We start from the raw sequence: 27,439 nt of genomic DNA, 5'->3' as shown, positions 1-27,439 counted from the left end.
CCATTTTGCAGCGGGTTTAAACATACTTAGTAAGGCAGGGAACCAATTTTCAAAGTCAAGTTTAGACCAAAACAAATATTTGGAGAAATCAGATGTACAGGGATATTAATTTATAAGTTTATGAGTAGGTGCACCATCGGAAAGGCAGCCCATTTCCGCACTCGTCGCTACGATGGCGCAGCTCTCCGAGACGCCGGACGCACAGCAGCAGGAGTTTTCGGCGCTGCTGGCTTCCGCCCACGTGCAGTACGTGCAGTCCTGCCGCCGCGTCTTCCTCGCTGCCTGCTTCCCGCTCTCGGACGGCGAGATCCGCGCGCTCGAAGGCAACGGCAACTCGGGTCCGTCAGTGCACTGGAATCAGAAACAGGGGAAGGGGTACTAACTTCTTGAATCTGATCCCAACTTCAACTTGCTGCTGCAGCTGAGGACTGGACTTGTGTCCGCAAGACGGAGCAGCACTCGCCACTGCAGACGCAGCGCATCCGCCAGTGCTCGTTCCACGGGAAAGTGGTGCTCGGCCGCTTCTCCGCCACCTACCGCCACGACGTGGACGGGATCCCGTTCCCCTGCGGCGTCTACAACTCGGCGCTGAGCAACGCGGTGGTGCTGGACGACGCTCTGGTGAAGGACACGCTGGTGCTCAAGAACGTGCTCGTGGACAGGGAAGCCAGCGTCATCAAGTGTGGGACAGTCGCAGGTCCGGACGAGGACACAGCGTGCGGCAATGGCAACTTGCTCCATGTGGGGGTGGAGACGGGTGGGCGCGACCTCCGCATCGTGGCAGACTTGCCTTTCTCACTCGCAGCTCAAGTTGCGACGAGGAGGGGGGATGCACAGTTCTTGACGCTGTATGACGCCTTCGTAAACAAGTACGTGGCGGAAATCAAGGCCCCCATGTCAATTGTGGCGCTCAAGGCTCGAGTGCGGGGATGCTCCCGTGTGGAAGGCACCTTCGTGGGCGACTTCGCAGTTGTGGAGGACAGCGACGTTTCTAACTCGACGATTTTGTCGACTGAACACGAGCGCTCTGTCGTTCGAACCAAAAGCATCGTCCGAGACTCGATCGTGCAGTGGAACTCTACCGTCGAGGCGCTTAGCGTGGTCGAAGGTGCTTTCTTGTGCGATACGTCGCATGTCGAGCGCCATGGAGTGGTCATGAGCTCCGTTCTTGGGCCAAATACGTCAATTGCCGAGGGTGAGGTGACATCCAGCTTTGTAGGGCCTTTTGTGGGCTTCCACCACCAGGCTCTGCTGATTGCCTCGATTTGGCCGAAGGGCAAAGGCAACATTGGCTATGGAGCCAACGTGGGCAGCAACCACACCTTGAAGGCACCCGACCAGGAACTCTTCCATGGGGAGGGTGTTTTCTTTGGACTGGGATGCAACGTCAAGTTTCCCAGCAACTTCGTGAAAGCTCCCTATTCGGTCATTGCAACGGCGGTAAATACTCTGCCTCAGTTGGTGGCGATGCCATTCGCTCTGATCAATACTCCAGGTCACATTATCTCGTCGCTGTCGCCAGCCATTAATGAGATCTCGCCGGGGTACGGATTGCAAGACTTTAACGGCGTTGTGCTTGAATTTCAAGCTAATGTTTCTGTGCGCTGTCTTCTATAGGTGGGTTCTCTCGAGCAGCGTATTCACGGTCCTCAGAAACGAAGACAAGTTCCGCTCGCGCAACAAGTCAAAGCGAACGCAAATCGAGGCTGAGATTTTCCGCCCAGAAATTGTCCAGTATATGAAAGGTAAGCTGCCTTGGTTTACAACTAGACCAACTCGAAATCCTTAAACGTGTAAATGTATTTTACAGATGCACGCACGGAGCTCGCCGCCGCAGAGGGTAACGCAAAGATGAGTCTTGCGAATGGCGAAGATGTGTATACGGACAAACAAGTGCGGGGTTTGGGCAAGAACTACATGCGCGAGTCATCTCGCAGAGCAGGAATTGCGGCGTATACATTCTTCATCCAACTTTACGCTCTTGACGCTCTCCTGCCTCTGGTTGAGAGTGGCAGAGTGTCTGCTGACGGCACCGTTGGCTCTGTGGACAGGTAAAATATTTGTTATAGGGTGGGGTGATATTCTAGTTGGGTCGTACCCTTACTAAGACGTTTGCGGGGTGTGCGGTTTCCTTCAGGTCTCACTACCCGCTCGCTACTCTGGTGGAGGAGTTGGATGCCGAGAAGAATATTCGCGAATGCTTGAGCGATCTTGTCTCCATGAGGACTGAGGTTGCCACGAAGGCGGCCGATGGCAAGGCGCGCGACGACGTTCGTGGTCAACGAATCATCTCCGATTATTCGGATGTGCACAAGCCGGCATCCAGTGAGGCTGTGGTTCTTCGAGCTCAGAGGTTGGACTATTGTATGTAGCATACTTGGTATGGAAATGTATGGGATCTGACGTGTTGTACTGGGATGACAGGACTGTAAACGACGTCAAGCAAAGAGTGGCGGCCTTCGTGGCACGCGTGTGATCGCAGTACTATTAATTAAATAGATGCGCTAGCTGTGCTGGCGTTCATGCGAGGCAAACCTCAGGTTGATTGCGGGTTGGGAACGCGGATACAACACAGGACGAACAAGGATGCTGTCCGGCGTAAAGCGTTGCTTCACCGGGCGGACAAGATATGCAGTGGTTCCTCTGGTAATTGGACGTCCATCCCAGCGGGCAGAGCTCGCACGTGGATGACCTGGGGAAACCATGCATCAAAGGTAAGTTGAAGGTGAGTTCATTAACGGGGAAAGCATGTTTCTGACAGCAGGTCACGCACCCTTCCGAACGAGATATGGTCCCTGGAGGGCAGCTCTGGCACTCGCTAGAAAGCTTGGGCGAAAATTTGCCAGCGGGACAGATCGATTTCTTCCCATTCCGGCACGCGTAGCCGCTTGGACAGATGCCGCAGGTGAAAGATGGCGTTGAGTACGTTCCTGGATCGCAGAGCCGTGCCAAGCCGTCGGTGCAAATCCACCCGTCGCGACAGGTCTCGCAGGATGCTGCTTTTCCGAACGAGAAAGTGCCGTCAGGGCATCGACGTTTGATTCCTGCGGCGCAGAATGAGCCCGCAGCGCAACGTACGCAAGATCCATCCCCTCCTTCATCCGACAGAGTGTCGTGGTAGAATCCGCGAGGACACTTGCAGGCGAAGTCTGGGTCGGGAAGCAAGCCCAGCGCTGCCCACTCGACGGCAAACCCCGGTGACGAGGCTGTTGCACGTGAGCGCAATTGACAGGACTGCTCAATTCCCAGGGAATACTGCTTTGCGAGTACCCGTAGTTCCATTCGCCTGGGGTGACGTGTGACGCGAAGGGAACTACACTGAATGCAGTCAGACTCGTATTTGTGCCGACCATGTCCAGCTGAATGCTGCAATTTGCTGCTCCACTGCCAGAACCCGATCTCCAGTACCCGCGCGTTGCCAACGACAGACCTGCCGCAAAGAACGAGCCTGGGTAGGTCCTTTTCAAGCTCAAGTGTGTGGACGCAGAGTCTGAGATTGATAAAATCGTGCTGGTTGATGTACGCAGCAGCGAGGTGTCTTGATACAGCACCATTCCGAGTGTCGAGGAGCCAGTAGAAGGCTTCCACAGTCGTTGGATGCTGCTCAAGGTGGAGAGGTGCCACGCGTCAGCCCAGCCACTTAACGGAAGGGAGTCAACTGCAATAGCCTGCGTCGGGGGAAAGCACGCTTGCCCAGGCTCACGAATTTCGATGGATATGAAGGACCCACCAGGGATACCAACTGTGATCGTCAGCAAGGTGAATGCTTCGAGTTGAGCCGGGGTGGGGAAAGGTTTCATACTGACGCGGACAACTGGCAGCGAGCTCGACCCACTTGAAAATGAAGTCACCTGTACGGACGAGACGAGTCCTGCTGGGTCGTTGAGGGTGTTTGCGCTCGAAGGTAGAGCACTGTCCTTCTCCTCAAAGGCCTGACGAAGCACTGCCGGAATTGCTGCCGTCGTGCCATATGCTACGCTTTTCATCACGTCACTTCCGCTGGGAAAGGTGACCTGCATGGACGAGAGTGTGAATGCGAAGACATTTTGTGAGCGCAACTGGTCGATCAACGCGGACGACAGCGTGACGGATCCACCTGCTGTGAGAGTATCGCCTGCAACAATCAACATCTGCCGGCGGTCTGTTGCTGGCCACGACGTACTACTTGCCACCAAACCTTTTGATACCCAGTCCCAGTCCAGAGGTGAATTTCCAACACTGGACGCAGCCAGTGCCTGAGCAGCGTCAAAGAAAGGCCGCAAGACTCGAGTAAAACACCGCGGTTGGGTTGGTGGTGGTGCCATTCACTAGTCCCAGTCTAACTCCGTCAGGTACGGATCGATAGACGATCTGAAGCTGGGCAACAATTGCAGGCAGCAAATCCATGAACGCGGAAACCCAGGCAGCCGAGAAATCAATCGCGAGCAGCAGATTCAACGGCTGGTCACGCAATGCCACACCGAAGTTTGTATTTGTGGCAGTTGATTGAGGTGACAGTGTGAGTTGAGTCGCTGCAAGACGATCCAATGTCGCCACAGCAAGCGCAGTTCCGTTTGCTTGTCGTACATACGACGAGGCTACCGACGATCCAGTAGCTCCAAGGGATCCGCCGTTCATATCATCAACGTACACAGTCAACTTGTTGTCAGAATCGGACGATACGGCGCTGGTGCTGGCTCCAGTGAGATCTACCAAAGACAGAGTGAAGAATCGACAGCCAGTTCTCGGTAAAAGCTGTGAAATTGGGATCTGGATGGCCTGTAGGGATTCACCTGGTGCAAAATTGAGAGTGGTGGGAAGTACTGATGGTCTGGCAGAGAAATTGCTCGAGCTCCATGCTACGATAGCTTGCAACGAAGAGTTGCGATACCCAGACCGAGCAATGTGCACTTGATATCGCTCGCGGTTGTGGATATCGATGCGTTGACAAGCTGAAGTGGCGCGTCTGGGAAAAACAAAACTGCTGGCCCGGAAGTTGTGGCCGCATTGTCCACAGGAACGCTGCAGTCTCCACCGACCCAACTAGCATTGCAAGCGCACCCTCCGTAGACACAGTCTCCGTTGCCAGAACACAAAAGACCATTGCGCCCCGTCACACAGCCTGGCAGCGCTGCTTGGGAGGCAGTGCAAGAGATGCAGCTCCGCCACGCTTCCATCGAGAAGGTATTATCCGCGCAGACAGAGCAACCGGTAGCTCTGAGGTTACTGCTGTAGCTCATGGACGGGCAGGAAGCGCAGCCCAGTGAAGTGTCAAAGGCTCCGGATGTTCCTCCACCAGAAAAGTAGCTACCGGGAGAACAAGCTGAGCAAAACCCGCTCGGTTCAGGATACGTGCCCGCGCCGCACGTTTGGCAGACTGATCCACTCAAGAATGATCCACTGGCGCAAAGGTGACAGTCGCTGGAATTGGTCGTTCCCTGTATCGCTGGTGAATTTCCCATGTGAACAGCTCCGGCAGCTCGACGAGCCACGGTCTGCAGCGTACGAGCCTTTTGGACAAGCAACGCAGGCTCCGCTCGTGCCGGTTGACGAGTAAAGTCCTTTGCTGCACAACGTGCACGCGTCTCCTGTCCAGGACGAGCCCGGCGAGCAGAACTGGCACGCGCTTTGGCCACTCGACGTTGTAAACGCGTAGGAAGGACATGCGCGGCAGTCCGACGCTGATGCACCGATGGAGGAGCTGTACGTATTGGCTGGGCAGGCTGAGCAGCCCACGTCGCCGGAGTTGCTGAAGAATCCTCTGGGGCAAGAGAGACACGAAGTCGAGCCAGTGCTTGGGATATACGTGCCGGCGGCGCAGTTAGTGCAGGTGCCAGCTCCAGCGGAGCTATACTTTCCTCGGGGACAAGCAGTGCACACTGAGGCATTGACACCGGAAAAGGTTCCTGCCACGCAACTGGAGCATGCCACAGACCCAGAAGCAGCGGCGAAGGTGCCGGCTGCACAGACACTGCAAGCAGCACTCGACACAGCGCCTACAGCCTGGGAAAATGTGCCAGCAGGACACGCCGTGCACGGAGCGCGGCTGTCTTTGCCTACGTCTGAGCTGAACGTTCCAGCAGGACACTTCGTGCACTCGGCCGACCCCGCGGAGGAAAAAGTTCCTTGCGGGCACAACAAACATCTGCGCGAGCCGCTTTCCAAGTAGGACCCGGCAGGACACGCGATGCAGACGTACTTGGAAGTGGCCGTGCAGAACGTGATCTTCAGCCCCATCGCACAGAACGGCGCGCCGTAGTAGGCAGCTTGCATCCGCTTGGACACGACTGCGTAGCGATCTCTACCTCCAAAGAGGAATAGCCGAGTGGTTGTCGAGAAAAATGACAGCGAGTGGCCGCGACGTGGAGGCGCGTAGTCCTCGGAGAAGGAGAGACGGACCCACTGCGTGGCGTTCACGTTTAGTTCCCACGTGTCACTGAGAAAGTCACTTGGGAACGTGTACGAGCCCCCAGCGAGAGCGAGTTTCCCTTCGTCCACGAACGTCATGCTCGCTCCATATCGCGCGCCGGGGGTCGTTCCGATCTCGGTGAGGAGTTCCCACGTGTAGTTAAGTCTCTCCACTGGAACAGCTGAGTCGGGCGCTAATGGAGGACACAATCGCCAGAGCTCGTTGAAAATGACGCCTTCTTGCGTGCTTTTGCCTCCGTGACAACCAGACACGCGAGTCGCGAGGCCGTGAAGAGCCTCGACGTTGTCATCGCGGCGTGATACGCTCGAGCAGTGGGGACCGCTCCGGAATCCGTCAACGGAGCAGCTTTCAGCATCCGCCACGACAGTTTCGGCCCACGATTCGTGCAGGCAGGAGACGCAGAGGACGAAGCCTTGGCGATGAGTGCCAAGTGCAGGCCGCGGAGCTCTATGTAATCCCCCGACAGTCCTCCGAAGACCAGAGCACCGATCGTGGTGCTGTTCTCGAACACTTTGGTGAACGAATGTCCGATGCGAGGGACTGGAGCTGCTGCGACGGTAGTGGCGTCGGTGGCAGTGACCAACTCATCCCACACCACGTTGCTTGAGCTGGCATCGACGCACCCTCGCCACGTATCGTTGAGGAACTCTCTGCTCTGCCCGCCAAAGAGGAACACGGCGCCGTCCTGGGTGAGGAAGGACGCGTGGTCCGTTCGACTGGCTGGGGACACGAACACGCTTTCGATGGTGGAGCCCATGGGTTGATACGCCGCTGAGACCGCCGACAGGATTTGGTCCTGCGGCTTGAGGAACACGTTCGTGGCGATGTTGTAGACCAGTACGGGGCTGTCGACCACGGGCTGGGCTGACTCGTACTCGATCCCCCCAAGGATCAGCAGCCGATCCGGCAGCGAAGATGCAGTGGACAGCAAAGCTTCACTGGAATGGGAGATCCGCGTGTAGTTGACGGCTCCGTCAAACAACGTCCAGGTGAGCGTCACCGACGCGTTCTGCGCTTCGTCCGCGAGGGAGCAATTGACCTCCGACACGACAAGCGACTGCGCTGCCGTCCGAATCGATGGGATCAGCGCAAGAGCCACCAGGATCTGACGGATATCCCATCGGCCAAGCCGTCGACACCTGCGCCCCATGCTGCCTAAACCATCGGCCGAGAAGATCGCGGACTGGCCAAGCGACGGTTGGATGGAGACGTGCTGCATTTGAGTCCCTCCGTTCCTGGGCGTTCATGTCGGATGACCATGCTGAAGGGGAGGTTGAGGCAGCGAAGGGTGTCGCTGGAAGAGCGAGTGGAGCAGTTGCAGCAGACTGTCGTGGCGCTGGACGACACCGCACAAGCGTTCAAGCTGCTTGCAGAGAAGCAGGCGGCTGAGATCAATGCGAAGGACATCCTGCTGGCTCGGAAGACCGAGTACGTCGACGAGTTGCTGGAGCAGATCAAGACTCTGACTGGGAAACTGGACGCCAAGACTGCAGAGACCCACGCGATGGAACTGCGGGTGCACAAGGTGAGCGCTCAGGCGGGAGAGCTCCGTGAACAGGTGAAGAAGGACGAAGAAGACTTCGCCATGGTGTGCGCAGCGCTGGATGCGAGAGAGCAGGCGCTGGCGAAGAAGAACGGGGAACTCTCGGCAGCAACGGAGACGGAGAAGCAGCTGCGCAAGGAGCTGGACCGACAACAAGTAGCCATCCGCCGTCTCGAGAAGAACGTGGAGGACCTACAGCCGGAGAAGGCGGACGCGTGCCTCTCACCACGGAGTTTCCGCGAGAACCAGCTCATTCGACTTCGCGACGACGCGATCGAGGCTAAAACGCGGGAGGTTTGGCTGCTCTCGGGGCAGAATGACCAGCTACGAGTGCAGCTGGATGAGCTGGAAGCCGCACTGGAGCAGCTGCAGAGGAACGTTGTCTCCAAGGAGAACGACTTGGTGCGCCGCCAGCGGAAGATCGATCGGTTGGAGGCAGAGATCGATGCCCTGCAAGTGAGTCGCAGCCAAGCCGAAGGACGTGAGAAAGCGATGGAGATTGCAACGACCCAGAACGAGAAGCTGTTGCAGGCACTGGAGGCCCAGGAACGCACTGCAGAAGAGCTGAAGGCGCGGCTTGAAGACTGCGAGCGAGAGTGCGAACAGCTTCGCAGTTCACATCGAGACCACATCGCACGCTCGGCTGAAAGTGAGGTGGAAGTGCTGCATCGAACCAGACAAGCGGAGGAAAAGGCATCGGTGGTGAGTGCTCTGCAGGAGAAACTGCGTCAAGAGCGGAAGCTGCTGCAGGAGCAGTTGTCGACCTCGCACCTGAACTACCAGATGGAGATCGAAAGGGTGCAAAGCGAGCTAGTGATGCGGCGAAACAAGCAGTACGAGCTCGCGTTGAAGCTGCAAGACGTCGAGTCTCAGCTCCACGAGGCTGTTAATCGTCGCGAAAGTGCCGAAGAGCAACTTGTCGCCGCACAGTGCCGAATGCAGGAGCTCGAGCGCGTACTACAAGACTCGCTCGAGTGGAAGAAGCAGCTCGAGCAGGAGCTGGCCTTGCAGACAGAGAGCGCCACGGAGTCGAGTGAGAAGCAAAACACGCTTCTGGCGGAAGCGAAGCGTGAAGCTGCGGTGCTGAGGAAGCAGCTCGACGAGATGAAGGAAACGCTCAACAAAAGGCTTGCGCTAGACAAGCAGCAAGAGTTGAGGCACCGAGAGACTAAGCAGAGCTTGGGTGTGCAGGAAGCACTTGCTCTCGAGCAGAAAGAGCGGATTCACCGCCTGGTACGTGATGTAAACCGAGAGTCACAGGCGCGAGCTGCCATGGCGTTGGAGAAGACGCTGCTGGCAGATCAACTCGAAGCACTGCGCCAGCAAACGGAGAGAACCATTCGGGAATGCCTAGAGCAGAAGCAACAGGTTCAAGACAAAAGGCAGCGACTAGCGGACAAGTTCACAGAGCTAACGACCGAGTTCTACGCCGTACAAAGCGCCAAATCCAAGCTCATGCGAAAGCTTGCAGACGCTTTCACCGCAGCTGCAAGTGCCGTGCCGTGGCCTTCCTCCGACTGCTTGGAGCTGCGCGAGTGCTGGCTCGTGGACGAAGATCTGCGTCCCCTTGTGAGGATGTTGGAAAGTGAAGGCACAGAGAGACTGAGGCGAGTCGATCTGCGCTACAACCGACTCACAAGCGAAGGCATGGGCCGGTTGGGTGTGTTCCTGAAGAAGTTGGTCTCCAGTACTCCAATGGGGTCTACTGCCAGTTTAAGAGAGTTCGATCTCCGTCAGAACTGCATTTCACTCGATGGTATCCGTGTCGTTGCCAGCGGACTGGAGATGCTCGTATCTGCCCAAAACTTCAGCAGTAGTAAGGCTGCCGGAGCTTTGAAAAGTGTTGTAGTCACTGACGACGGGAGGATCGAGGTGTTTGCTGCTACTTCGACTGCTGTAAATCTATCTGGGAATACTAGCTACGGCGCCCAAGACCCACCGAGCAATTCGCAAGTCCCAGTCTTGGTTGTTGACATGTCGGCAAATGTGGACGCAGACTGGTTGGTGGCAGAATCGCGGCGCTTTCAACAGCGTCGACGACGTGGCAAAGACGCAGGGAGCACCGAAGACGCGACAAGCAGCAACAATGGAAACAATGCTAGTGCAGCAAGACTCCTGAATGACGCACTCTCCAGTCGGGACAGAGCACTAGAAGAAATCTACGGCCTCGACCTTGTGAGTGCGTTCATGGGCAATGAGAAGTCTGTGCCCTTGAGCAACTCCAAAGGCTCCAACACAGCTACAACCAAACGCAAAAGCACCTCTACAGACCCCAGTGTGCGCTGCTTCTCCACGAAGTAGTCTCTCGCCCACAATGGCCTCGACGTCGCGGGGAACGGTGCAGTTGTCGCGGAGACGAGTTGAAAGTGCTTCACCTCGAGCAGGGCCGGAAGTTAGCAGTTCAACCGACCAATTACCCGTCGTCGGAAGTTGTGTACGGGATACCGGTGCTTCGGTGCGTTTCTCCTCGTCTTTATCGTCATTGCCCAGACTGTCGGGGTAACAAGAAAATAAGCAGGAACGATCTCGTGCGCGTTTGTGTAGTGATCTCGTTTATCACTTCATGTCACTGTTGCCTACAAGTCATACTATGGTACTTATTCGTGAAAGCCGATGGACGGACAAATAGGGCGACACAATCAAGTTTCCGGCACCGCAGTAGTCACCGTTTTCCGTGCTGCACGTAGCCCCGGAAGCGGTACCGCCGTAGCAGGTGCCGGTCGAGGTCGAGGTCAAAGATGAGAGCCACAGGTAGGAGCAGGTGCAGGTCAAGACGGCGGCTCTGGGTCACAGTAACGTTCGAAGTCGCACTCGTGGCAACGATCGCGGTCGTGATAGTGCGCGGAGGAGAAGGAGGAGCTCGCGCAGTTCAACTCGAGATCGGCGGTAGTACGCTCTTCTTGCGAATATGTCGGATAGAGTCGGTTGCAATGAGTAGTGAGGGAACTGCGGCTCAAAAATATGTCTGTGATGCATCGTTTAACCTAGGTTGGTGTATCCGTTTGAAGACAGCCGAAGCACAACAACTTCATCTACGGGAGACACGTGCCGTCCCCACCAGTGATGGTCTCAATCCACGCTCGAGCGCTCGACACTCGAGAGTACACACCGTAGTAGCCTTCACGCCCACAGGTATCGTCCTTCGCCCATCCAGAGATGCCGACCAGCACATCCTCCCCAGTAGAAGACTCGACAATGAGAGGACCACCAGAGTCTCCCTCGCAAGAGTCCCGGTTCGCAACTCCGCCGGCACACACCATGCTGGAATCCACGGTAGCGTACGCTGCGCAAGCCTCGTCGCTCGTCAACGGGACATCCACAGCCTGCAACTCGTAGGAGAAATTCCCGCCAACCTCTGCGTTTGTTCCCCACCCCATCGTGGTCGCCATCTTGCCGGCCTCGAAGTCCGAATCGTCAGCTGCTGCAAGCTTCACGGGGGCATATTTGCTTGGTCTCTCAAGCTCCACCACCATAAAGTCGTCCGCGTATTTGACGTGCTCGGAGTAGTTCGGGTGGTTCATCAGTGACACGATCTTGATCTGCTCGCCGCTTTGAGTGCCATTTCGGTAGTGATCGCCGATCGAGACCCAGTGGAAGCCGTATGCAGCGCAATGCGAGACAGTGAGTACGTGGGTGGGGCTGATGAGCGAGCCACAGCACAAATTGTCCGAGTCTCTCTCGATGCGCAGGCCGGCGACGTACGTCTTGGCTCCGACGGGGACGACTTCGCCACTGAGGATAAGTTCGCGCTCGACGTGGCTTCCAAGTGGTGGTTGTGGAGGCAACACAGGCCAGCGCAGTGGTGATGGCGTCGATCGGCTTCATCTTGACGGACAGGTTACTTCGAGGCGTTGATGACAGAATTGCAAGTGACGTTGACGCTCAAGGACCAAAGAGCGATGATAAGGATTCGGGATCGGTTTGAGTTTCGGAGCGATTGCATCACGGGATCCGTTGTGACAACGCAAAAGAGCACACGGCAACGCTTCTTGTCGACCACCATCCAGTCTACTTTGAGGCTCGACCATCTCTAAACCTCGTAGCGAGATGTGTCGTAAACGGATCACCTCCAGGCGAGGGCGCTTTTAACTTTTGAAATCCGCAGTTGACTCCTTGAAGAACTGAGACCTCCGAACAGCAAAGGAGTCTTTGAAGCGCAAATCGCATGCTGCGTCACGCTGCACAATCAACAGAAACGTTATCGTATGCGAACAAAGTGATCACACCAGTGTAAAGCGAGGCCTGCAACCCACGATTCCGATCCTTCGTTTGCTCCTCGTGCTCGTACAAATCTTGTGTTTATCAAGTCTACGCGCTGGCTGATGAGGCCACTCGATCATTCGGAATTTTCTTGCCTTCAGCTCACCTCGCTGTTCCCGTCTCGAATCGCGATGAAGCTTCTGTCGGTGATTCTCTCCGTCGCCTCCGTTGCGCTCGCTGTGGGCTCCTTGGTGACGAACGCTGAAGATGGCTCCAACTCCTACAATGTTTCGGTTGCCGACCTCGTCCCGGGGAATGTCTCCAGCGATGACATCGGCACCTCTCTGACAACCAAGAACAGTACCGTCCCGATCGGCACCAAGACATACGTCGTGAGCCTGCGGGTCAACGCTACACACAACAACTCCTGCGCGGGCACCCTCATCCAAAGCACGTCCTGACTGGAGGTGCCTCTGTCGGCGCCGACATTCGGTATGCTTCGATCGGCTCGCACTACAACAACGGCGCTGAAGACGGCGAGCAGATCAAGGTCGTGGCAATCATGAGCCACCCCAACAACTCTGAGAACTCCCAATACTCGTACGACTTCGTGGTCTTGGAGCTGGAGCGACCCAGCTCGTTCGCCCCTATCAAGCTCGCTGCGGCAGATGGCTCGGATATCAAAGACGGCGAAATAGTGACCAAGCTGGGTTGGTACAACACTGGCGGTGAAGGCCAGCATGCCCACGAGTTGCAACGCGCGGATGTCCGACTCATCAGCAACGAAGAGTGTTCCAGGCAGACGTCCGTGGATGAGACGATGATGTGCTCAGCGCCCGTCGGAAACCAGAGCTCCTGCACAGGCGACTACGGTGGCCCACTCATCCTAGAACGCCCCGATGGCGACATTCTGGTTGGCTCTGTCAGCTGGGGTGATGACTGTAGAAAGCCTGGCTACCCAAGCTACTACTCGCGCATACCTATCGGTCGTGACTGGATCGAGTCGATTGGCAGCGGCGAGTGCTTTCACTAAATTTTACTAGCAGAGCGCATACAGCTCACTTTTGCGCCACTAGCTTGGAGGTGTTTCAGCTAAGCATTTCTCAAAGATAACAAGAAGCGTAGATGCTAACAAGAGTTTGTAGTCAACCGTCTGTAGAACTAAAGGTGACGAACATGAAAGCTAGTTCAGGACAGCGTAAGGTAGCCTTTCCTGATCAGATCGCGCATCGACCAGCCTGTGCGCTTGATCGTTTCGTCCGAGTGGCGCCACGTCCAGAAAGCCCAGCCACCGGTGGCGTCGGCGTTGTAGTAGTCGAGCTGCTTTCGGCCCAACTCGCGGAAGTTGTCCAAGTTGGAGAAGATGCCAGTCTGGTCGGGAGGTCCCCCCATGCACCATTCACCCAAGAAGAGGCGGTTGCTCGTGGGAGCTGCCTTCAAGTGGCTCTGGTCGTACTTGTCAACCTCCGCTAGAATCTGCTGCTCCGAGACTCCATCGTAGCCCCAGATGAAGTACGCGTGGATCTCGTTCCACACGTTGACATACTGGGGCGCGCTGATCATTCCGTACAAGTGGTTGGCATCCTGTTCACTTAGAAACGGCGTCACGAGCAGGATGCATTGATTTCCGGTCGCTCGGATTTGTTTGTAGGACTCGATGAAGTAGTTCTGCAGCGCGGTTCGGTCCACGGGCGGAGTCGGCTCGTTCATCAAAGCCAAGCCTAAGAACGCCTCGCTGTCCTTGTACCGTGCCGCCAAGAAGGTGGAGAACACGATCGAGTTGTCGATGTTCGTTTGCGAGGTGCTCCACCCGACAGAGCCGATGGTGACAGGAGAACTGTGCTCGTACCCATTCTGGCTGCCTTGGTGCGCGTGAAGACTCACAATGACGGCCAGGTTGTATTTCACTGCCCAGTCGTTGATGAGAGCGTCGAGGTACTTCAGTCCCCCAGGCGCGAACATGTCTCCCTCCGTACCGGGCGAAGTGGTGGCGTCACGAACAATCCAATGACCAACGGGCACTCGCACGGTGTTGAGCACGCCCGTGTCGGCGATTTCCTTGATGTCGGCTTCAGTGATCCAGGTCTTGCGGTGCGCTTCAAAGGCAGCAGTGCCCTTCGTCTTGCCGAGGACACTCATGACGTTGTACTCGCCACGCCAAGCATCATCACTGGACACGTCGGTCCACAATGCAGACTCCCACGACATCCAGTTCTCGCTTACCAGCCATCCTCCCAAGTTCACGGCTCTGGATTTGACTGCGCCACTGCGGATCTGCGTCTGGATATGAGAAGAAGTCGAAGCATTCACGGCGAGCGGAGCATCGACGACCCCAGACACGGCACCGAGCGAGGTTCTTTTCCCAGTAAGACTGCTCTTCAGGTAGCACGCAGGTCCCCTTGAGTCGGTGTTTACGAATGTGTATCCGACGCAGCCTGCGGTCTGTGAACACTTGGTACAGCAGTCCCAGGGATACCTTCCAAAGCTGACGCCCATATCGCTGCCCCAGAAGTCCACGTCCGTGTACTGCGTCGAACACTTGGCAGGTACATCATTGCACTGGTAGTCGGAGTTCCAGGGCTGGCAATACGTGTCCGTTGGGCAACAGGAAGTTCCTTTGGCGGTGCCGCAGTAGCCACCGTTCGAGGTACTGCAGGAAGTCGAAGTGAAAGCGGCAGACACAGCACCCGCGACGTTCTATCTCGTGCCGGTACTGCTCTTGAGGTAGCAATGGGGTTGGCCGTCCCAGCCTTGATTGATAAAGGTGAACGCCGTACAGCCAGATGTCTCGGCACATTTGTTGCAGCATTCGTCGGGGAGCTTCATGTCGACAAAGCTGGAGATGTCGGCACCGTAGTAGTCGACACCAACCTCCGGGGTGCCGCATTGGGCCAGTGTTGGGCGACACTGGTAGTAACTTGGGTTCCATGGCTGGCAGTAGTTTCCAGCAGCACAGCAGCCGGGTCCACTCTGCTCATTCCCGCAGTACTGCCCAGAGGAGGCACACGTCTCGGCAACCTCAGTGGAAGCGAGCGCATCAGTGGCAATGGCTGCGACTGCGAACAGTAAAAAGAAGGGATTCCTGGCCATCGAAGTCGTAGTAGATTGGAAGTGGTGCTTGATGCGAAACCAAAAGTGAGAGACCAGCAACTGGAGCCAATGTCTTTACGAGTGGACAGCACCAGCGTAACTTGCAGCGAGTTGGCTGGTCGAACAGTTTCGACTTACCCCCATAGCGGCGCAAGCTTTTTGTCCGATGGTACCGCCGCACTCCATGCGCTCGCGTTGCAGTTTACACGTCGGTAGTTGCAGTTCACCATCTGCGCCACGTTGCTGGCACATCGACAAGTACTGCACTCGGCGCGATAGCGGGAACGGGGCTGAGTTACACGAATTGCAGAGGGTGCGATAGGGAACGGAAGGCTTGATATACTACTACATAGGGAGGTGGTTGACCTCAGGACATCAAGTAAAAACCAAGTTCGCTGTCCATTTCCGCCCCACGGACTGATACATGTGCGTGACTTACGCTGTAACGCTGAGTTTGTCGAGTTCCTCTGATCTTCGACTACGGGTAGCAGGTAGATGCAAATATGTTTATTGTGCCGTCGACTACATCCAGTTCTCTGACATGAATGTTGCCTCTTTTCCACCGCTGGCATTAAGACCGCATTTCCATTCGTTCCAAGTGATCGTTGTCGCCCACAAGTTGAGGGCAGAGCGCCTTTCACGTGAGAACTACTAAACAGTATTGGCAATGCTGTCAAAAATATCAAACAAAAAGTTTGGATCTTTGGCTGGTGTGGCCTACATCAGACCGTCCTCTCTAATCATTTCAATACACTACACTTGTGTTCACTATCCGCCCTGTTCAGTCTGTCATTGAGTCATTGGACACCAAGCCGTTCCCGAAAATGGAGCATGTGGTGACGCAGGCGCTGAGCGCGACGCTGCGGGGGCTGGACGAGACGATCCTCGAGTACTTGACCGGCGCCGTGTCGGACCAGCTGGCGGACGAGACGCCGGCGGACGCCGCGGCACTCGAAGCCCTCCTGGTGTCGAGCGTGGCGCCGTTCCTAGTGAGCAGCGACTTGGCGAAGGACGAGGCGGCCGCCGAGAAGCTGTGCTCCTCGTTGGCCACGCAGCTGCTGGCGAGTCCCGAGCTTCGTGCGCAATTAGGGACGTCCAATGACGACGTACGCGTGCTGGCCAACACGCAGAGCATCGAGGAGCAGGCGCGCAAAGACGAGGGCGCTGCCGACGCCGAGCAGCTCCTCGCGCGCATGTGGGGCTTCGACAAGATCCGCAAGACGACCAACGACGAGCTGGCGGCGCAGCAGTCGGCGCTGTCGGCGCGCCAAGTGCGCAAGCAGGTCAAGAGAGCTGTTGACGGCCGAGCGGGACGAGGAACAGGCCGAGCTGGATCGTGAGTGGGAGGACGCGCGCTTCCTGCCGGACCTGACGCAGGACACTGGCGAGAGGGACGTGCACTGCCCGCGACTGACCATCAACTTCAAGGGCAAGACGTTGCTGAGCGACACGGCACTCAAGATCGTGGCCGGCCGCCGCTACGGCCTCGTGGGCAAGAACGGCGCCGGCAAGACGACGCTGCTGCGCTACATGTCGCACTACGAGCTCGAGGGCTTCCCGAGGCACTTGCGGCTGCAGCTCGTGGAGCAGGAGTCGGCCTCGAAGCTCAGCAAAGACGAGCGCAGCGTGCTGGCCGTGGTGCTGGCCGCTGACTACGAGCGCCAGATGCTGCTCGACGAGGAGAAGGAGCTCTCGGCCGACACGGGAGGAGACCACAGCGCCAGACTCAAGGAGATCTACGACCGACTCAGGGACATTGACGCCGACACGGCCGAGAGCAGAGCGCGCACGATCCTCAGCGGCCTGCAGTTCCCCGACCACGTCGTGGACGGACCTGCCAAGGCGCTGTCCGGTGGCTGGAGAATGCGCACGGCGCTGGCCGGCGCGCTGTTCATGGCGCCCGACCTGCTGCTGCTGGACGAGCCCACGAACCACTTGGACCTGGAAGCCGTGATCTGGCTCGAGCACTACCTGGAGAAGTACGACAAGCAGATGATCGTGGTCTCGCACGACCGCAACTTTTTGAACGCCGTGACCACCGACATGATCCACCTGACGCAGCAGAAGCTCATGTACTACAAGGGCGATTACAACACGTTCGAGCACACGATGAAGGAGAACCTGCGCCAGCAGCGCAAGGCCTACGACGCCCAGCAGATGAGGATCCAACACATGCAGGAGTTCATCGAGCGCTTCCGCGCCAACGCCAAGAAGGCGCCGCTGGTGCAGTCGCGCGTCAAGGCGCTGGACAAGATCCTGCGCAACGAGCTCGTCGACGAGCCCGAGGACGAGCACGCCTTCCGGATGCACTTCCCGCCCCCGGAGCCGCTGGGCCGGCCGATTATCGCGGTCGAAGACGTGGGCTTCCGGTACACGCCGGAGTCGCCCCTGCTGTTCAAAGACGTGCACATTGGCGTGGACATGTCCAGTCGTATTGGTATCCTCGGTGTCAACGGTTCGGGTAAGTCGACGCTCATTAACATCATGATTGGCAAGCTGCGCGCGACGGAGGGTTCCGTCACGATGAACCCGCGGCTGCGCGTGGCTACGTTCACGCAGCACCACGTCGACTCGCTCGACCTGTCCAAGTCTGCTGTGCAGAATATGAAGGAGATGTTCCCTGGACACGAGCCCGACGAGTTCCGTTCGCACCTCGGCCGCTTCAACCTGTCGGGCGAGCTGGCTATTAAGCCCACGCGAACCCTTTCTGGTGGTCAGAAGTCGCGTGTCGGCTTTGCGATCATGACGTGGCGTCTGCCGCACGTCGTGGTGCTCGATGAGCCTACGAATCACTTGGATATGGAGACGATCGATGCGCTGATTGATGCCCTGCGTGAGTACAAGGGTGGAGTCGTGATTGTGTCCCACGACCAGCACTTCGTCACCAGCGTGTGCGAAGAGCTGTGGGTCGTGGGCGACGAGAAGGTGGCTCGCTTCCGCGGTACCATGAGCCAGTACAAGGACCACGTGCTGGTAAAGAAATAAGCGAGTGTATCATAGACCCCGCGCTGCCAGCGCCTGGGGACTAGACCGACTAGACCGGGCCCAAAACCGAATAAAGACGGCGACGGCGTTGCCCTGTGTGCTCTCCTACCTTGCTGCCTGGTGATGCATCATCACCCATGTCCCAGTCCCCCAGCCTTATTTCCAAGCATTCATGGACAGGAATCGAGAGCGATTTGCGGATGCTTCCGGCTAGCGTCATGACAGAGAGAACGGTGTCCAAGGGTGGAGGAAAAGAACTACGAGGTTGTTTCTGCGAGACCGTTGTCTGCAGCAGACTTGGACTCTCACTTTTGGTTTTGCATCACACCACTCGCAATCTACCACGACGTCGGAATGCTGGAGCCACTACCACGGAAGCACTCGCTTCCTCCGGGCAGTACTGCGGAGTGGACCCGGCTGCAGTGCTATTGGAAACTACTGCCAGCCATGGAACCCACGTTACTTCCAGTGCACGCAAGGTGTCCCAGTTCCCGTGGAAACCAACTCGCATGAGAAGGCGGTTATCAACCACCAAAGAGACGACAGGGCTCGAGACCAACGCTGTTCCATGTTGGATCTGCAGAAGCCTCGGACACTTATACGTTATGTTCAGAGGTGCACCACGACTCGTTGGGATTCTCTTTCTTTACCGAAAGGATCACAAAGGGCAGGAGACACACCGTTAACTCACGGGTTCACCACGAAACTAACTTACGAATCAGCGCCTGTCGATAAGCCGTTTGGGGTTTCACGCTGTTGCGGAAGGTGGCTTCGCGGTGGTCTCTCATTTTCAATTTCGCATCACCAAGTCCTGAAAACACAATTAAAGACCTGAAGAACGGACCATGTCCTGGAAACAAATATCTTCACGTTGCGTGCTCCTGACCTTCGCGGCCATCGCCGGATCCAGTTTGACACATGGAGCGCTCGCTTCAACTGAAGTGGCGGAGGCATGCGCTGCCTCCGGTCAGAACTGCGGCAACGTTCAGATCGGCCCCAACTGCTGCGTGTCCGGGCAATTCTGCCAGCCGTGGAACCCAAGCTACTACCAGTGCATCGCCAAGCCTGCCAAGTGTGCCATGCCCGAGGTCGGCGTGGACTACAAGGGCGACGATCTCAGTGACGTGACGGGGCTGACCGTTCCAGAAGATTGCTGCAATAGGTGCTCGTCCACGGCGGGGTGTGTGGCGTTCACATTCGTCAACATTGGATGGGACGGTAAGCCTCACTGCTACTTGAAGAAGGGCACGGGTACGAGGACACCTGGTGTTGCGGGCGCAATTTCCGCTGCTGTCACTTCCAGCTCAGCTTCGAACCATATCCAAGCCAAGATCCGCAGTGGCGCCGCCAAGTCGAGAGCTGTCAACTTGGGCGGCTGGCTGGTGAGCGAGTACTGGTTGTCCTGGGATTCTTCGCTATGGACTGGTGTTCCCGGTAATGTAGCTTGGACTGGCGAGTACAACGTGATGAAATACCTGGGCAAGACAGCAGGCACCGCTGCATTCGAGAAGCATCGCCAGACCTGGATCACCGAGGCTGATATCAAGGAGATCGCCGCTACCGGAGTGCTGAACACAGTCCGTGTGCCTGTCGGCCACTGGATCATTCGTGACGCCACCACTTCGCCAGGAACTGAGGGAGCCATGTTTGCTCCTGGAGGACTGAAGTACCTGGACACTCTGATCAACACCTGGGCAGTCAAGTACAACCTCGCGGTGATGATCAGCCTCCACGCTCATCATGGGAGCCAGAACGGCTACGAACACAGTGCTCCAACCACCATCGGAAGCGTGCGCTGGAGCACTTCGCAAACGAACATTGACAACTCGCTCAAGGTCGCAACGTTCCTAGCAGCGCGGTACCAGAACAGCCCTGCGTTCCTAGGCTTGGCTTTGATGAACGAGCCTGCTCCGCCCGTGGACCGAACCGCGCTGCAGAATTTCTACATCGCGGCGTACAAACAAATCCGAGCGACCGGAAATCAATGCATCCTGCTCGTGACGCCGTTTCTAAGTGAACAGGATGCCAACCACTTGTACGGAATGATCAGCGCGCCCCAGTATGTCAACGTGTGGAACGAGATCCACGCGTACTTCATCTGGGGCTACGATGGAGTCTCGGAGCAGCAGATTCTAGCGGAGGTTGACAAGTACGACCAGAGCCACTTGAAGGCAGCTCCCACGAGCAACCGCCTCTTCTTGGGTGAATGGTGCATGGGGGGACCTCCCGACCAGACTGGCATCTTCTCCAACTTGGACAACTTCCGCGAGTTGGGCCGAAAGCAGCTCGACTACTACAACGCCGACGCCACCGGTGGCTGGGCTTTCTGGACGTGGCGCCACTCGGACGAAACGATCAAGCGCACAGGCTGGTCGATGCGCTATCTGATCAGGAGTGGGTACCTCAAGCTATCTTGAACATAGTTTTTTTTCCGAAGCCCTAGCGAGACGAATTTGTCAATATCATTCACTGCATCACAGGAGCAGGACTCGTGATCTAGATGGTTGTCCATGCCTAACTTACACACTGATCAGATTCTAGCATTGTTGTCTTTTCAACTGCCCAGCTTCAGCGACAGGCTTGAAGCCAATGAAGCCAATGCGTAGGGTAACTCCACCAAGGGTTTTCATGTACAAGTCGAGTTTCAAGGACTCTCCCACTAGGCGGCAAATGAGTCTTTCCTGCGAAACCCATTCGTGAAACGATTCGTCGTAAGCAAGTTCGTGTTCCCCCGTTTGAGGTTCATCGCGCTGTTCGCAATGGTGTTGCGCCTGTCTGGCACGTTTCATGCCAAACACCCCAGTCAAAATAAGTGAGCCCCTTGCACTTAGAGCAGTCTCCTTCTTCTCGACCTTCTCCGTCTCATTATCCATTTTCCTCTGCGGCAAACAACCTTCAGCGTCTCGGCTCCAGTTAACGACCTTCCGTGTTGCTGATGAATTGGAAGGCCTCCTCTTCTCGCCGTGCTCCTCGCGCTTGGAGCCACCGTTGCCTTCAGTCTACACGGAGTGCAGGCCTCCACTGAGGCAGGTGGTTGCGTCGCTTCTGGTGGAAATTGCGGCAACGAGCAGAACGGCCCCACTTGCTGCGAGTCTGGAAACTACTGTCAACCGTGGAACCCGAGCTACTACCAGTGCCGCCCGACGCTAGCTCAATGCGGTACTCCCGAGGTTGACGTTGACTTCTCCGGCGATGATCTCTTTACCGTTGACGGCATGAAGCTCCCCGAGGAATGCTGCAACAAATGTGCCGAGACTTCTGGATGCGCTGCATTCACCTTCATCAACCACGGCTGGGATGGCAACACGCACTGCTATCTCAAGAGCGGCACCGGCACGAAGAAGAGGGTCCCAGGTGCTGTGTCAGCCGCAGTAGGTGGAGCGTGCACGACGAAGAGTGGAGGGTTCTGCGGCAATGCCCAGGGAACGTCTTGCTGTCCGAGCACAGCCTACTGTCAGCCATGGAATTCGGGCTACTACCAGTGCATCAACACACCCACCCAATGCTCGACGCAACTGACTGACGTGGACTTCTACGGCAGCGATATGGGCGTCTCCTTCGGAGGGTATCCTTGGGACTGTTGTGATAAGTGCTCCAAGACATCGGGTTGCGTGGGTTACACCTTCGTGAACAGCGATCCGAGAGGCCCTGCGTGCTATCTGAAAACGGCATTTCAGGGAGGAAATCTTCTGGGGGCCGTGTCGGGCATGGTCAACCCTCCACGTGCAGTCCAAGATCCGCAGTGGGGCCGTCCAGTCCAAGGCCGTCAACTTGGGCGCGTGGTTTGTGAGCGAGTACTGGATGTCGTGGGATTCCCCACTCTGGAAAGACGTCCCCGTGGACACGGCGTGGAGAGGAGAGTACACCGTGATGAAGTATCTGGGCAAGGCGAAGGGCACCGCTGCGTTCGAAGAGCACCGCAAGACGTGGATCACCGAGGCTGATATCAGCGCCATCGCCCACACGGGAGTCTTGAACACTGTCCGTGTCCCAGTGGGGCATTGGATCATTCGGGACGCTACTACATCACCAGGTACTGAGGCGGACATGTATGCGCCAGGCGGACTCAAGTATGTAGACACCCTTATCAACGACTGGGCGGTGAAGTACAACCTGGCCGTCATCCTGAGCCTGCACGCTCACCAAGGCAGCCAGAACGGATACGAGTCGACTTCACCGCCGGTGAACGGTGAAACAAAGTGGAGCACGTCCCAAACCAACTTCGACAACTCGGTGAAGTTTGCCACGTTCCTCGCGGCTCGGTACAAGGACAGCCAGGCGTTCCTCGGGTTGAGCCTCATGAACGAACCGAAGCCCCCCACCGACCGCAACCTTGTGCTTAAGTACTACGCGGAAGCGTACAAGCAAATCCGAGCGGCCGGAAACACGTGCGTCCTGCTGGTTTCGCCCATGCTCAGTGAGCAGGGTCCCGAAGGCTTCACAGACATGATCACGGGGCCTGCTTACAGTAATGTGTGGAACGAGATCCACGCGTACTTCATCTGGGGCTACGAGGACAAGTCGGAGGAGTGGATTCTGTCCAACCTGGACGCGTACAAGCAGTACAACCTCGAGAAGGAGCCCAAGACCAACCGCCTGTTCGTTGGCGAGTGGTGCATGGGGGGTCCTCCCAACCAGAACAGCATCTTCAAGAACCTGGACAACCTCCATGAACTGGGCCGGAAGCAGCTCGCCATGTACAACGAGGACGCGACTGGCGGCTGGGCGTTTTGGTCCTGGCGCCATTCGGACGAGGTGAATGGCCGCACCGGCTGGTCCATGCGGAGGCTGCTCAGGGACGGCGACCTCACGTTGTTTTGATTGTCTAGCAAGCTCCAGTGATAACATGCACATAAGAAAAAGGGGTTCACTGCAACATGTTGATAACGTCTGCCGCCGCCCGTTCGATTCCGCCGCGTTGTGCGAAATCTTGAGCGGTTGCTGAGCGACCTCTGGAAGAGGACGCCTGCGCGTTCATATCTTCCGCCTCACTCTTCATTTGACACCGGAGGCAGCAAGAGCAGCGGTGTGCAATGGTTGGAGCGTCAGTGTCCTCCAGACGAGTGGCCGTTGCCCTCGCAGCCGTCGTGATATCAAGTCAAGTTTTCTTTCAGGAAGTGAGTGCGCAATGCACCAAGTCCGGCGACTACTGCGGCAACGACCAGAGCGGTCCGTCGTGCTGTGAGTCTGGAAACTACTGTCAGCCATGGAATCCAAGCTACTACCAGTGTCGTCCCAACCCTGCCAAGTGTGGGGTCCCTGAGGTCGGCACTGACTACGTGGGCGACGATCTCTCCAGCTTTGAAGGGATGAAGCTGCCCGATGACTGCTGCAACAAATGCGCCGAGACGGCTGGATGTGTGGCCTACACGTTCGACAACCGCGGGTGGAACGGGAAATCCCAGTGCTACCTGAAAAAGGGAACGGGGACAAGAGCAAGCAAAATTGGTCTGGTGTCAGCCGTCGTCTCCTCCGCTTCCGGGTCTACGTGCAGCACGAAGAACGGTGACTACTGCGGCAACTCCCGGGGGACGTATTGCTGTCCGGACAGCACGTACTGCCAGCCTTGGAATTCGGATTTCTACCAGTGCAAGGATATTCCTGCCAAGTGCTCGACGCAACTGACCGACGTGGACTTCTACGGCAGCGATATGGGCGTCTCCTTCGGAGGGTACCCTTGGGACTGCTGTGATAAGTGCTCCAAGACATCGGGTTGTGTGGGTTACACCTTCGTGAACAGCGATCCGAGAGGCCCTGCGTGCTATCTGAAAACGGCATTTCAGGGAGGAAATCTTCTGTGGGGGCCGTGTCGGGCATGGTCACCCTCCACGTGCAGTCCAAGATCCGCAGTGGGGCCGTCCAGTCCAAGGCCGTCAACTTGGGCGCGTGGTTTGTGAGCGAGTACTGGATGTCGTGGGATTCCCCACTCTGGAAAGACGTCCCCGTGGACACGGCGTGGAGAGGAGAGTACACCGTGATGAAGTACCTGGGCAAGGCGAAGGGCACCGCTGCGTTCGAAGAGCACCGCAAGACGTGAATCACCGAGGCTGATATCAGCGCCATCGCCCACACGGGAGTCTTGAACACTGTCCGTGTCCCAGTGGGGCATTGGATCATTCGGGACGCTACTACATCACCAGGTACTGAGGCGGACATGTATGCGCCAGGCGGACTCAAGTACGTGGACACCCTTATCAACGACTGGGCTCTCAAGTACAACATTGCAGTTGTGCTAAGTCTTCACGCTCACCAGGGAAGCCAAAATGGGTACGAGTCGACTTCACCGCCCGTGAACGGAGAGACGAAATGGAGCACCTCGGAGACCAACATTCAAAACTCCATCAAGTTCGCGACGTTCTTGGCAGCTCGATACAAGGATAGTCCGGCCTTCCTCGGCTTGAGTCTCATGAATGAGCCCAACCCGCCTACGGACCACAGTGCGCTACTGAGGTACTACAGTGAAGCCTACAAGCAGATCCGAGACACCGGGAACAAATGCATCCTCTTCGTGTCACCATATTTGAGCGACCAAGGTCCAGCGGGGTTCACCAATTTCCCGACTGCTCCGGCGTATGAAAATGTCTGGAACGAAATCCACTCGTACTTCATCTGGGGCTACGCCGACAAGAGCGAAGAATGGATCCTCAGCAACCTCGATATCTACCGGGAGTACAACGTCCAGAAGATCCCCAAGGAGAACCGACTGTTTGTTGGCGAGTGGTGCATGGGAGGCCCTCCAGACCAGAATGCCGTCTTCCAGAACATAAACAACTTCCGCGAGCTGGGCCGGAAGCAGGTCGCCATGTTCAACGCGGATGCCACTGGCGGTTGGGCCTTTTGGTCGTGGCGTCATTCGGACGAGACGATCAAGCGTACAGGCTGGTCAATGCGCAAGTTGCTCAAGGACGGCGACCTTGTGCTGCAATGACAATCGCTTGAGACGCCATCACTTTAGTGAGGGCTCTGTAGAACTTGCTCCAATAGCAGCTTCAGTCTTTTCGTTTCCTGTTGCTGCCAATGCGTACATTGTCCGGCGCAATTGTTTTCTGAGTGACCAGCACCATAAATATTTGCGGCGGGGCTTGACGCGGCAATTGTACCTCAACTAAGTTCAAAGCTAAAGCTGAGGCCATTATACTGGATCAGTGTGCGCATGGACCAGTTAAACGTTTCGTCCGAGTGCCTCCACGACCAGAACGCCCAGCCGCCAGTGGCTTCTTCGTTATACATAACTAATTGCTTGCGACCAAGCTCATGGAAACAGCCAATATCCTGGAACATCCCCTTGTCGTCGGGAGGTCCGCCCATACTCCATTCTCCGACGAACAACCGATTGCTCTTGGGTTCCAGCTGCAGATTCTCCTTCTTGTACGTGTCGAGGTGGTCGAGGATCCACTCCTCGCTCTTGTCTTCGTACCCCCAGATGAAGTACGCGTGGATCTCGTTCCACACGTTGTCGTACTCGGGGGCTTGGATCATCCCATCGAATCCCCTCGGACCTTGCTCCGACACGAGCGGGGACACTAGTATGATGCAGTTGTTCCCGGTGGCTCGGATTCGGTTGTACGCCTCGACGTAGTACTGTATCAATACTTTCCGGTCGGTGGGCGGCGCAGGTTCGTTCATGAGGTTTAGTCCGAGGAAGGCTGGGCTGTCCTTGTATCGCTCTGCGATGAATGTGGCAAACTTGAGCGAGTTGTCGACATTTGTCTGTGTGGTGCTCCACTCGACAGTCCCCAGCGCTGCAGGAGCACTATGCGCGTACCCGTTCTGACTGCCCTGGTGCGCGTGAAGGCTTACTATGACAGCCAAGTCGTATTTCACAGCCCAGTCGTTGATGAGGACATCGAGGTACTTTAGTCCTCCAGACGCAAAGATGTCGCCTTCCTCCCCGGGTGAATCGGTGGCATCGCGGATGATCCAGTGTCCGACAGGTACGCGAACGGTGTTGAGTACGCCGGTGTTGGCGATGTCTTTGATGTCGGATTCGGTGATCCACGTCTGCCAATGATCTTCAAACGCAGCAGAGCCCTCGGTCTTGCCGAGATATCCCATGACGGCAAGCTCTCCTTGCGCTGCAATATCGGTCGGCACGTCTTGCCAGAGCCTATAGGAGTCCCATGACATCCAGTACTCACTGACGAGCCAAGCACCCAGATTGACAGCCCTCGACCGAGCCTCTCCTCGACGAATCTTGGCCTGGATGTGGCTCACACCCGTTAGATCTACCTTGCCTGACACGGCTCCCACCGATCTGCGCTTACCGTCAATACTGCTCTTCAGATAGCAGGCCGTTTGGCCCGGGTTGCTGTTCACGAACGTATACCCTACGCAACCGGCAGTCTGAGTGCACTTATCGCAGCAACCCGTAGGGTGCAGGCCGTACACGACACCGAGGTCGTTGCCGTAGAAGTCGACATCGGTGAGCTGCGTCGAGCAGTGTTTGGGGGCCTTGATGCACTGGTAGTAGCCTGCGTTCCACGGCTGGCAGTATGACCCGTACGAACAGCAAATAGACCAGTCCGTGTTGCCACAGTAGCCGCCTACTTGCGTGGAGCATGACGCGACTCGGGGCGACGTGACCAATGCCGACACTGCGCTCGCGATGTTCTTCTTGGCCCCGACACCGTTTTTGAGGTAGCAGTGCGTCTTGCCGTCCCACCCGGCGCTGATGAACGTGAAGGCTTTGCAGCCCAAGGTGTCCGCGCATCGGTTGCAGCACTCTTCGGGAAGTTTGAGACTGGCGATGTCCGCGATGTCATTTCCCCAGTAGTCTACACCGACCTCAGGTACGCCGCACTTGGCGAGTTGGGAGACGCATTGGTAGTACCATGGGTTCCACGGCTGGCAGTACTCTCCAGTGGGGCAGCAGGTGGGTCCGATGCTGTTGTTGCCGCAGACTTGGCCAGGTCCCGAGCATGTTTCTTGGAGGGCACTCACTGCGTTTCCGGTGAACGATAGTTGGAGAGAAAGCAGCGTATATAGAGCTTGTATCGGTTTTGGAGACGAAGGTCTAGCAGTGTTGAATTCTGCTGCCAGAAGAGTGCGAGCCATTCGTTGGGATAGAATCGCTGTCTGTGGATGGAAAACGAGAAATGATAGGCATTGGGCCGAATGATACTGTAGCGCTGCTTGAAAACGTCAAAGGAAACTGACATTTCGTGTTGGAGTGAGTTATATAATAAAAGTTGAGCTCAGTGTGGCTGTGAGGA

At 56.7% G+C, this 27,439-nt stretch overlaps 13 protein-coding genes across 13 annotated transcripts; 9 read left to right on the top strand and 4 right to left on the bottom strand.

The window, feature by feature from the left end:
* Nucleotides 1–172: 172 nt before the first annotated feature.
* On the top strand, nucleotides 173–2,476 carry KRP23_9738 (uncharacterized protein; the record flags this gene model as incomplete). Its single annotated transcript, XM_067895331.1, has 6 exons — nucleotides 173–338; nucleotides 422–1,544; nucleotides 1,618–1,745; nucleotides 1,811–2,051; nucleotides 2,138–2,353; nucleotides 2,425–2,476. 6 exons carry the CDS (start codon nucleotides 173–175, stop codon nucleotides 2,474–2,476), a joined length of 1,926 nt encoding a protein of 641 aa, XP_067742928.1.
* A 3,195-nt stretch (nucleotides 2,477–5,671) lies between these two features.
* On the top strand, nucleotides 5,672–6,148 carry KRP23_9737 (uncharacterized protein; the record flags this gene model as incomplete). The annotated part of the gene is made up of 1 exon (XM_067895330.1): nucleotides 5,672–6,148. The coding sequence occupies one exon, from the start codon at nucleotides 5,672–5,674 to the stop codon at nucleotides 6,146–6,148; it is 477 nt and encodes a 158-aa protein (XP_067742927.1).
* A 433-nt stretch (nucleotides 6,149–6,581) lies between these two features.
* Nucleotides 6,582–7,559, bottom strand: KRP23_9736 (uncharacterized protein; the record flags this gene model as incomplete). Its single annotated transcript, XM_067895329.1, has 1 exon — nucleotides 6,582–7,559. The coding sequence occupies one exon, from the start codon at nucleotides 7,557–7,559 to the stop codon at nucleotides 6,582–6,584; it is 978 nt and encodes a 325-aa protein (XP_067742926.1).
* A 108-nt stretch (nucleotides 7,560–7,667) lies between these two features.
* On the top strand, nucleotides 7,668–10,253 carry KRP23_9735 (uncharacterized protein; the record flags this gene model as incomplete). Its single annotated transcript, XM_067895328.1, has 1 exon — nucleotides 7,668–10,253. One exon carries the CDS (start codon nucleotides 7,668–7,670, stop codon nucleotides 10,251–10,253), a length of 2,586 nt encoding a protein of 861 aa, XP_067742925.1.
* Nucleotides 10,254–10,984: 731 nt separating this feature from the next.
* On the bottom strand, nucleotides 10,985–11,473 carry KRP23_9734 (Glucanase inhibitor protein 3; the record flags this gene model as incomplete). The annotated part of the gene is made up of 1 exon (XM_067895325.1): nucleotides 10,985–11,473. One exon carries the CDS (start codon nucleotides 11,471–11,473, stop codon nucleotides 10,985–10,987), a length of 489 nt encoding a protein of 162 aa, XP_067742924.1.
* Nucleotides 11,474–11,563: 90 nt separating this feature from the next.
* Nucleotides 11,564–13,185, top strand: KRP23_9733 (Glucanase inhibitor protein 3; the record flags this gene model as incomplete). The annotated part of the gene is made up of 2 exons (XM_067895324.1): nucleotides 11,564–11,650; nucleotides 12,604–13,185. 2 exons carry the CDS (start codon nucleotides 11,564–11,566, stop codon nucleotides 13,183–13,185), a joined length of 669 nt encoding a protein of 222 aa, XP_067742923.1.
* Nucleotides 13,186–13,340: 155 nt separating this feature from the next.
* KRP23_9732 (putative glucan 1,3-beta-glucosidase A) lies at nucleotides 13,341–14,648 on the bottom strand (the record flags this gene model as incomplete). Its single annotated transcript, XM_067895323.1, has 1 exon — nucleotides 13,341–14,648. One exon carries the CDS (start codon nucleotides 14,646–14,648, stop codon nucleotides 13,341–13,343), a length of 1,308 nt encoding a protein of 435 aa, XP_067742922.1.
* A 1,418-nt stretch (nucleotides 14,649–16,066) lies between these two features.
* KRP23_9731 (ABC transporter F family member 3) lies at nucleotides 16,067–18,227 on the top strand (the record flags this gene model as incomplete). Its single annotated transcript, XM_067895322.1, has 2 exons — nucleotides 16,067–16,513; nucleotides 16,566–18,227. 2 exons carry the CDS (start codon nucleotides 16,067–16,069, stop codon nucleotides 18,225–18,227), a joined length of 2,109 nt encoding a protein of 702 aa, XP_067742921.1.
* Nucleotides 18,228–19,072: 845 nt separating this feature from the next.
* On the top strand, nucleotides 19,073–20,644 carry KRP23_9730 (Glucan 1,3-beta-glucosidase; the record flags this gene model as incomplete). Its single annotated transcript, XM_067895321.1, has 1 exon — nucleotides 19,073–20,644. One exon carries the CDS (start codon nucleotides 19,073–19,075, stop codon nucleotides 20,642–20,644), a length of 1,572 nt encoding a protein of 523 aa, XP_067742920.1.
* Nucleotides 20,645–21,442: 798 nt separating this feature from the next.
* On the top strand, nucleotides 21,443–23,048 carry KRP23_9729 (putative glucan 1,3-beta-glucosidase A; the record flags this gene model as incomplete). The annotated part of the gene is made up of 2 exons (XM_067895320.1): nucleotides 21,443–21,792; nucleotides 21,905–23,048. The coding sequence occupies 2 exons, from the start codon at nucleotides 21,443–21,445 to the stop codon at nucleotides 23,046–23,048; spliced, it is 1,494 nt and encodes a 497-aa protein (XP_067742919.1).
* Nucleotides 23,049–23,260: 212 nt separating this feature from the next.
* Nucleotides 23,261–24,264, top strand: KRP23_9728 (uncharacterized protein; the record flags this gene model as incomplete). The annotated part of the gene is made up of 2 exons (XM_067895319.1): nucleotides 23,261–23,884; nucleotides 23,968–24,264. 2 exons carry the CDS (start codon nucleotides 23,261–23,263, stop codon nucleotides 24,262–24,264), a joined length of 921 nt encoding a protein of 306 aa, XP_067742918.1.
* A 117-nt stretch (nucleotides 24,265–24,381) lies between these two features.
* Nucleotides 24,382–25,155, top strand: KRP23_9727 (Glucan 1,3-beta-glucosidase; the record flags this gene model as incomplete). The annotated part of the gene is made up of 1 exon (XM_067895318.1): nucleotides 24,382–25,155. One exon carries the CDS (start codon nucleotides 24,382–24,384, stop codon nucleotides 25,153–25,155), a length of 774 nt encoding a protein of 257 aa, XP_067742917.1.
* Nucleotides 25,156–25,328: 173 nt separating this feature from the next.
* Nucleotides 25,329–27,281, bottom strand: KRP23_9726 (Glucan 1,3-beta-glucosidase; the record flags this gene model as incomplete). The annotated part of the gene is made up of 1 exon (XM_067895317.1): nucleotides 25,329–27,281. The coding sequence occupies one exon, from the start codon at nucleotides 27,279–27,281 to the stop codon at nucleotides 25,329–25,331; it is 1,953 nt and encodes a 650-aa protein (XP_067742916.1).
* Between the last annotated feature and the right edge of the window lie 158 nt (nucleotides 27,282–27,439).

Source organism: Phytophthora ramorum (genome assembly GCF_020800215.1).
Source record: "Phytophthora ramorum isolate Pr-102 chromosome Unknown Phyram_PR-102_s0008, whole genome shotgun sequence".
Lineage (NCBI taxonomy): Eukaryota > Oomycota > Peronosporomycetes > Peronosporales > Peronosporaceae > Phytophthora > Phytophthora ramorum.
The sequence above is the reverse complement of the archived record's forward strand: the minus strand, read 5'-3'. Positions and strand labels throughout refer to the sequence as shown.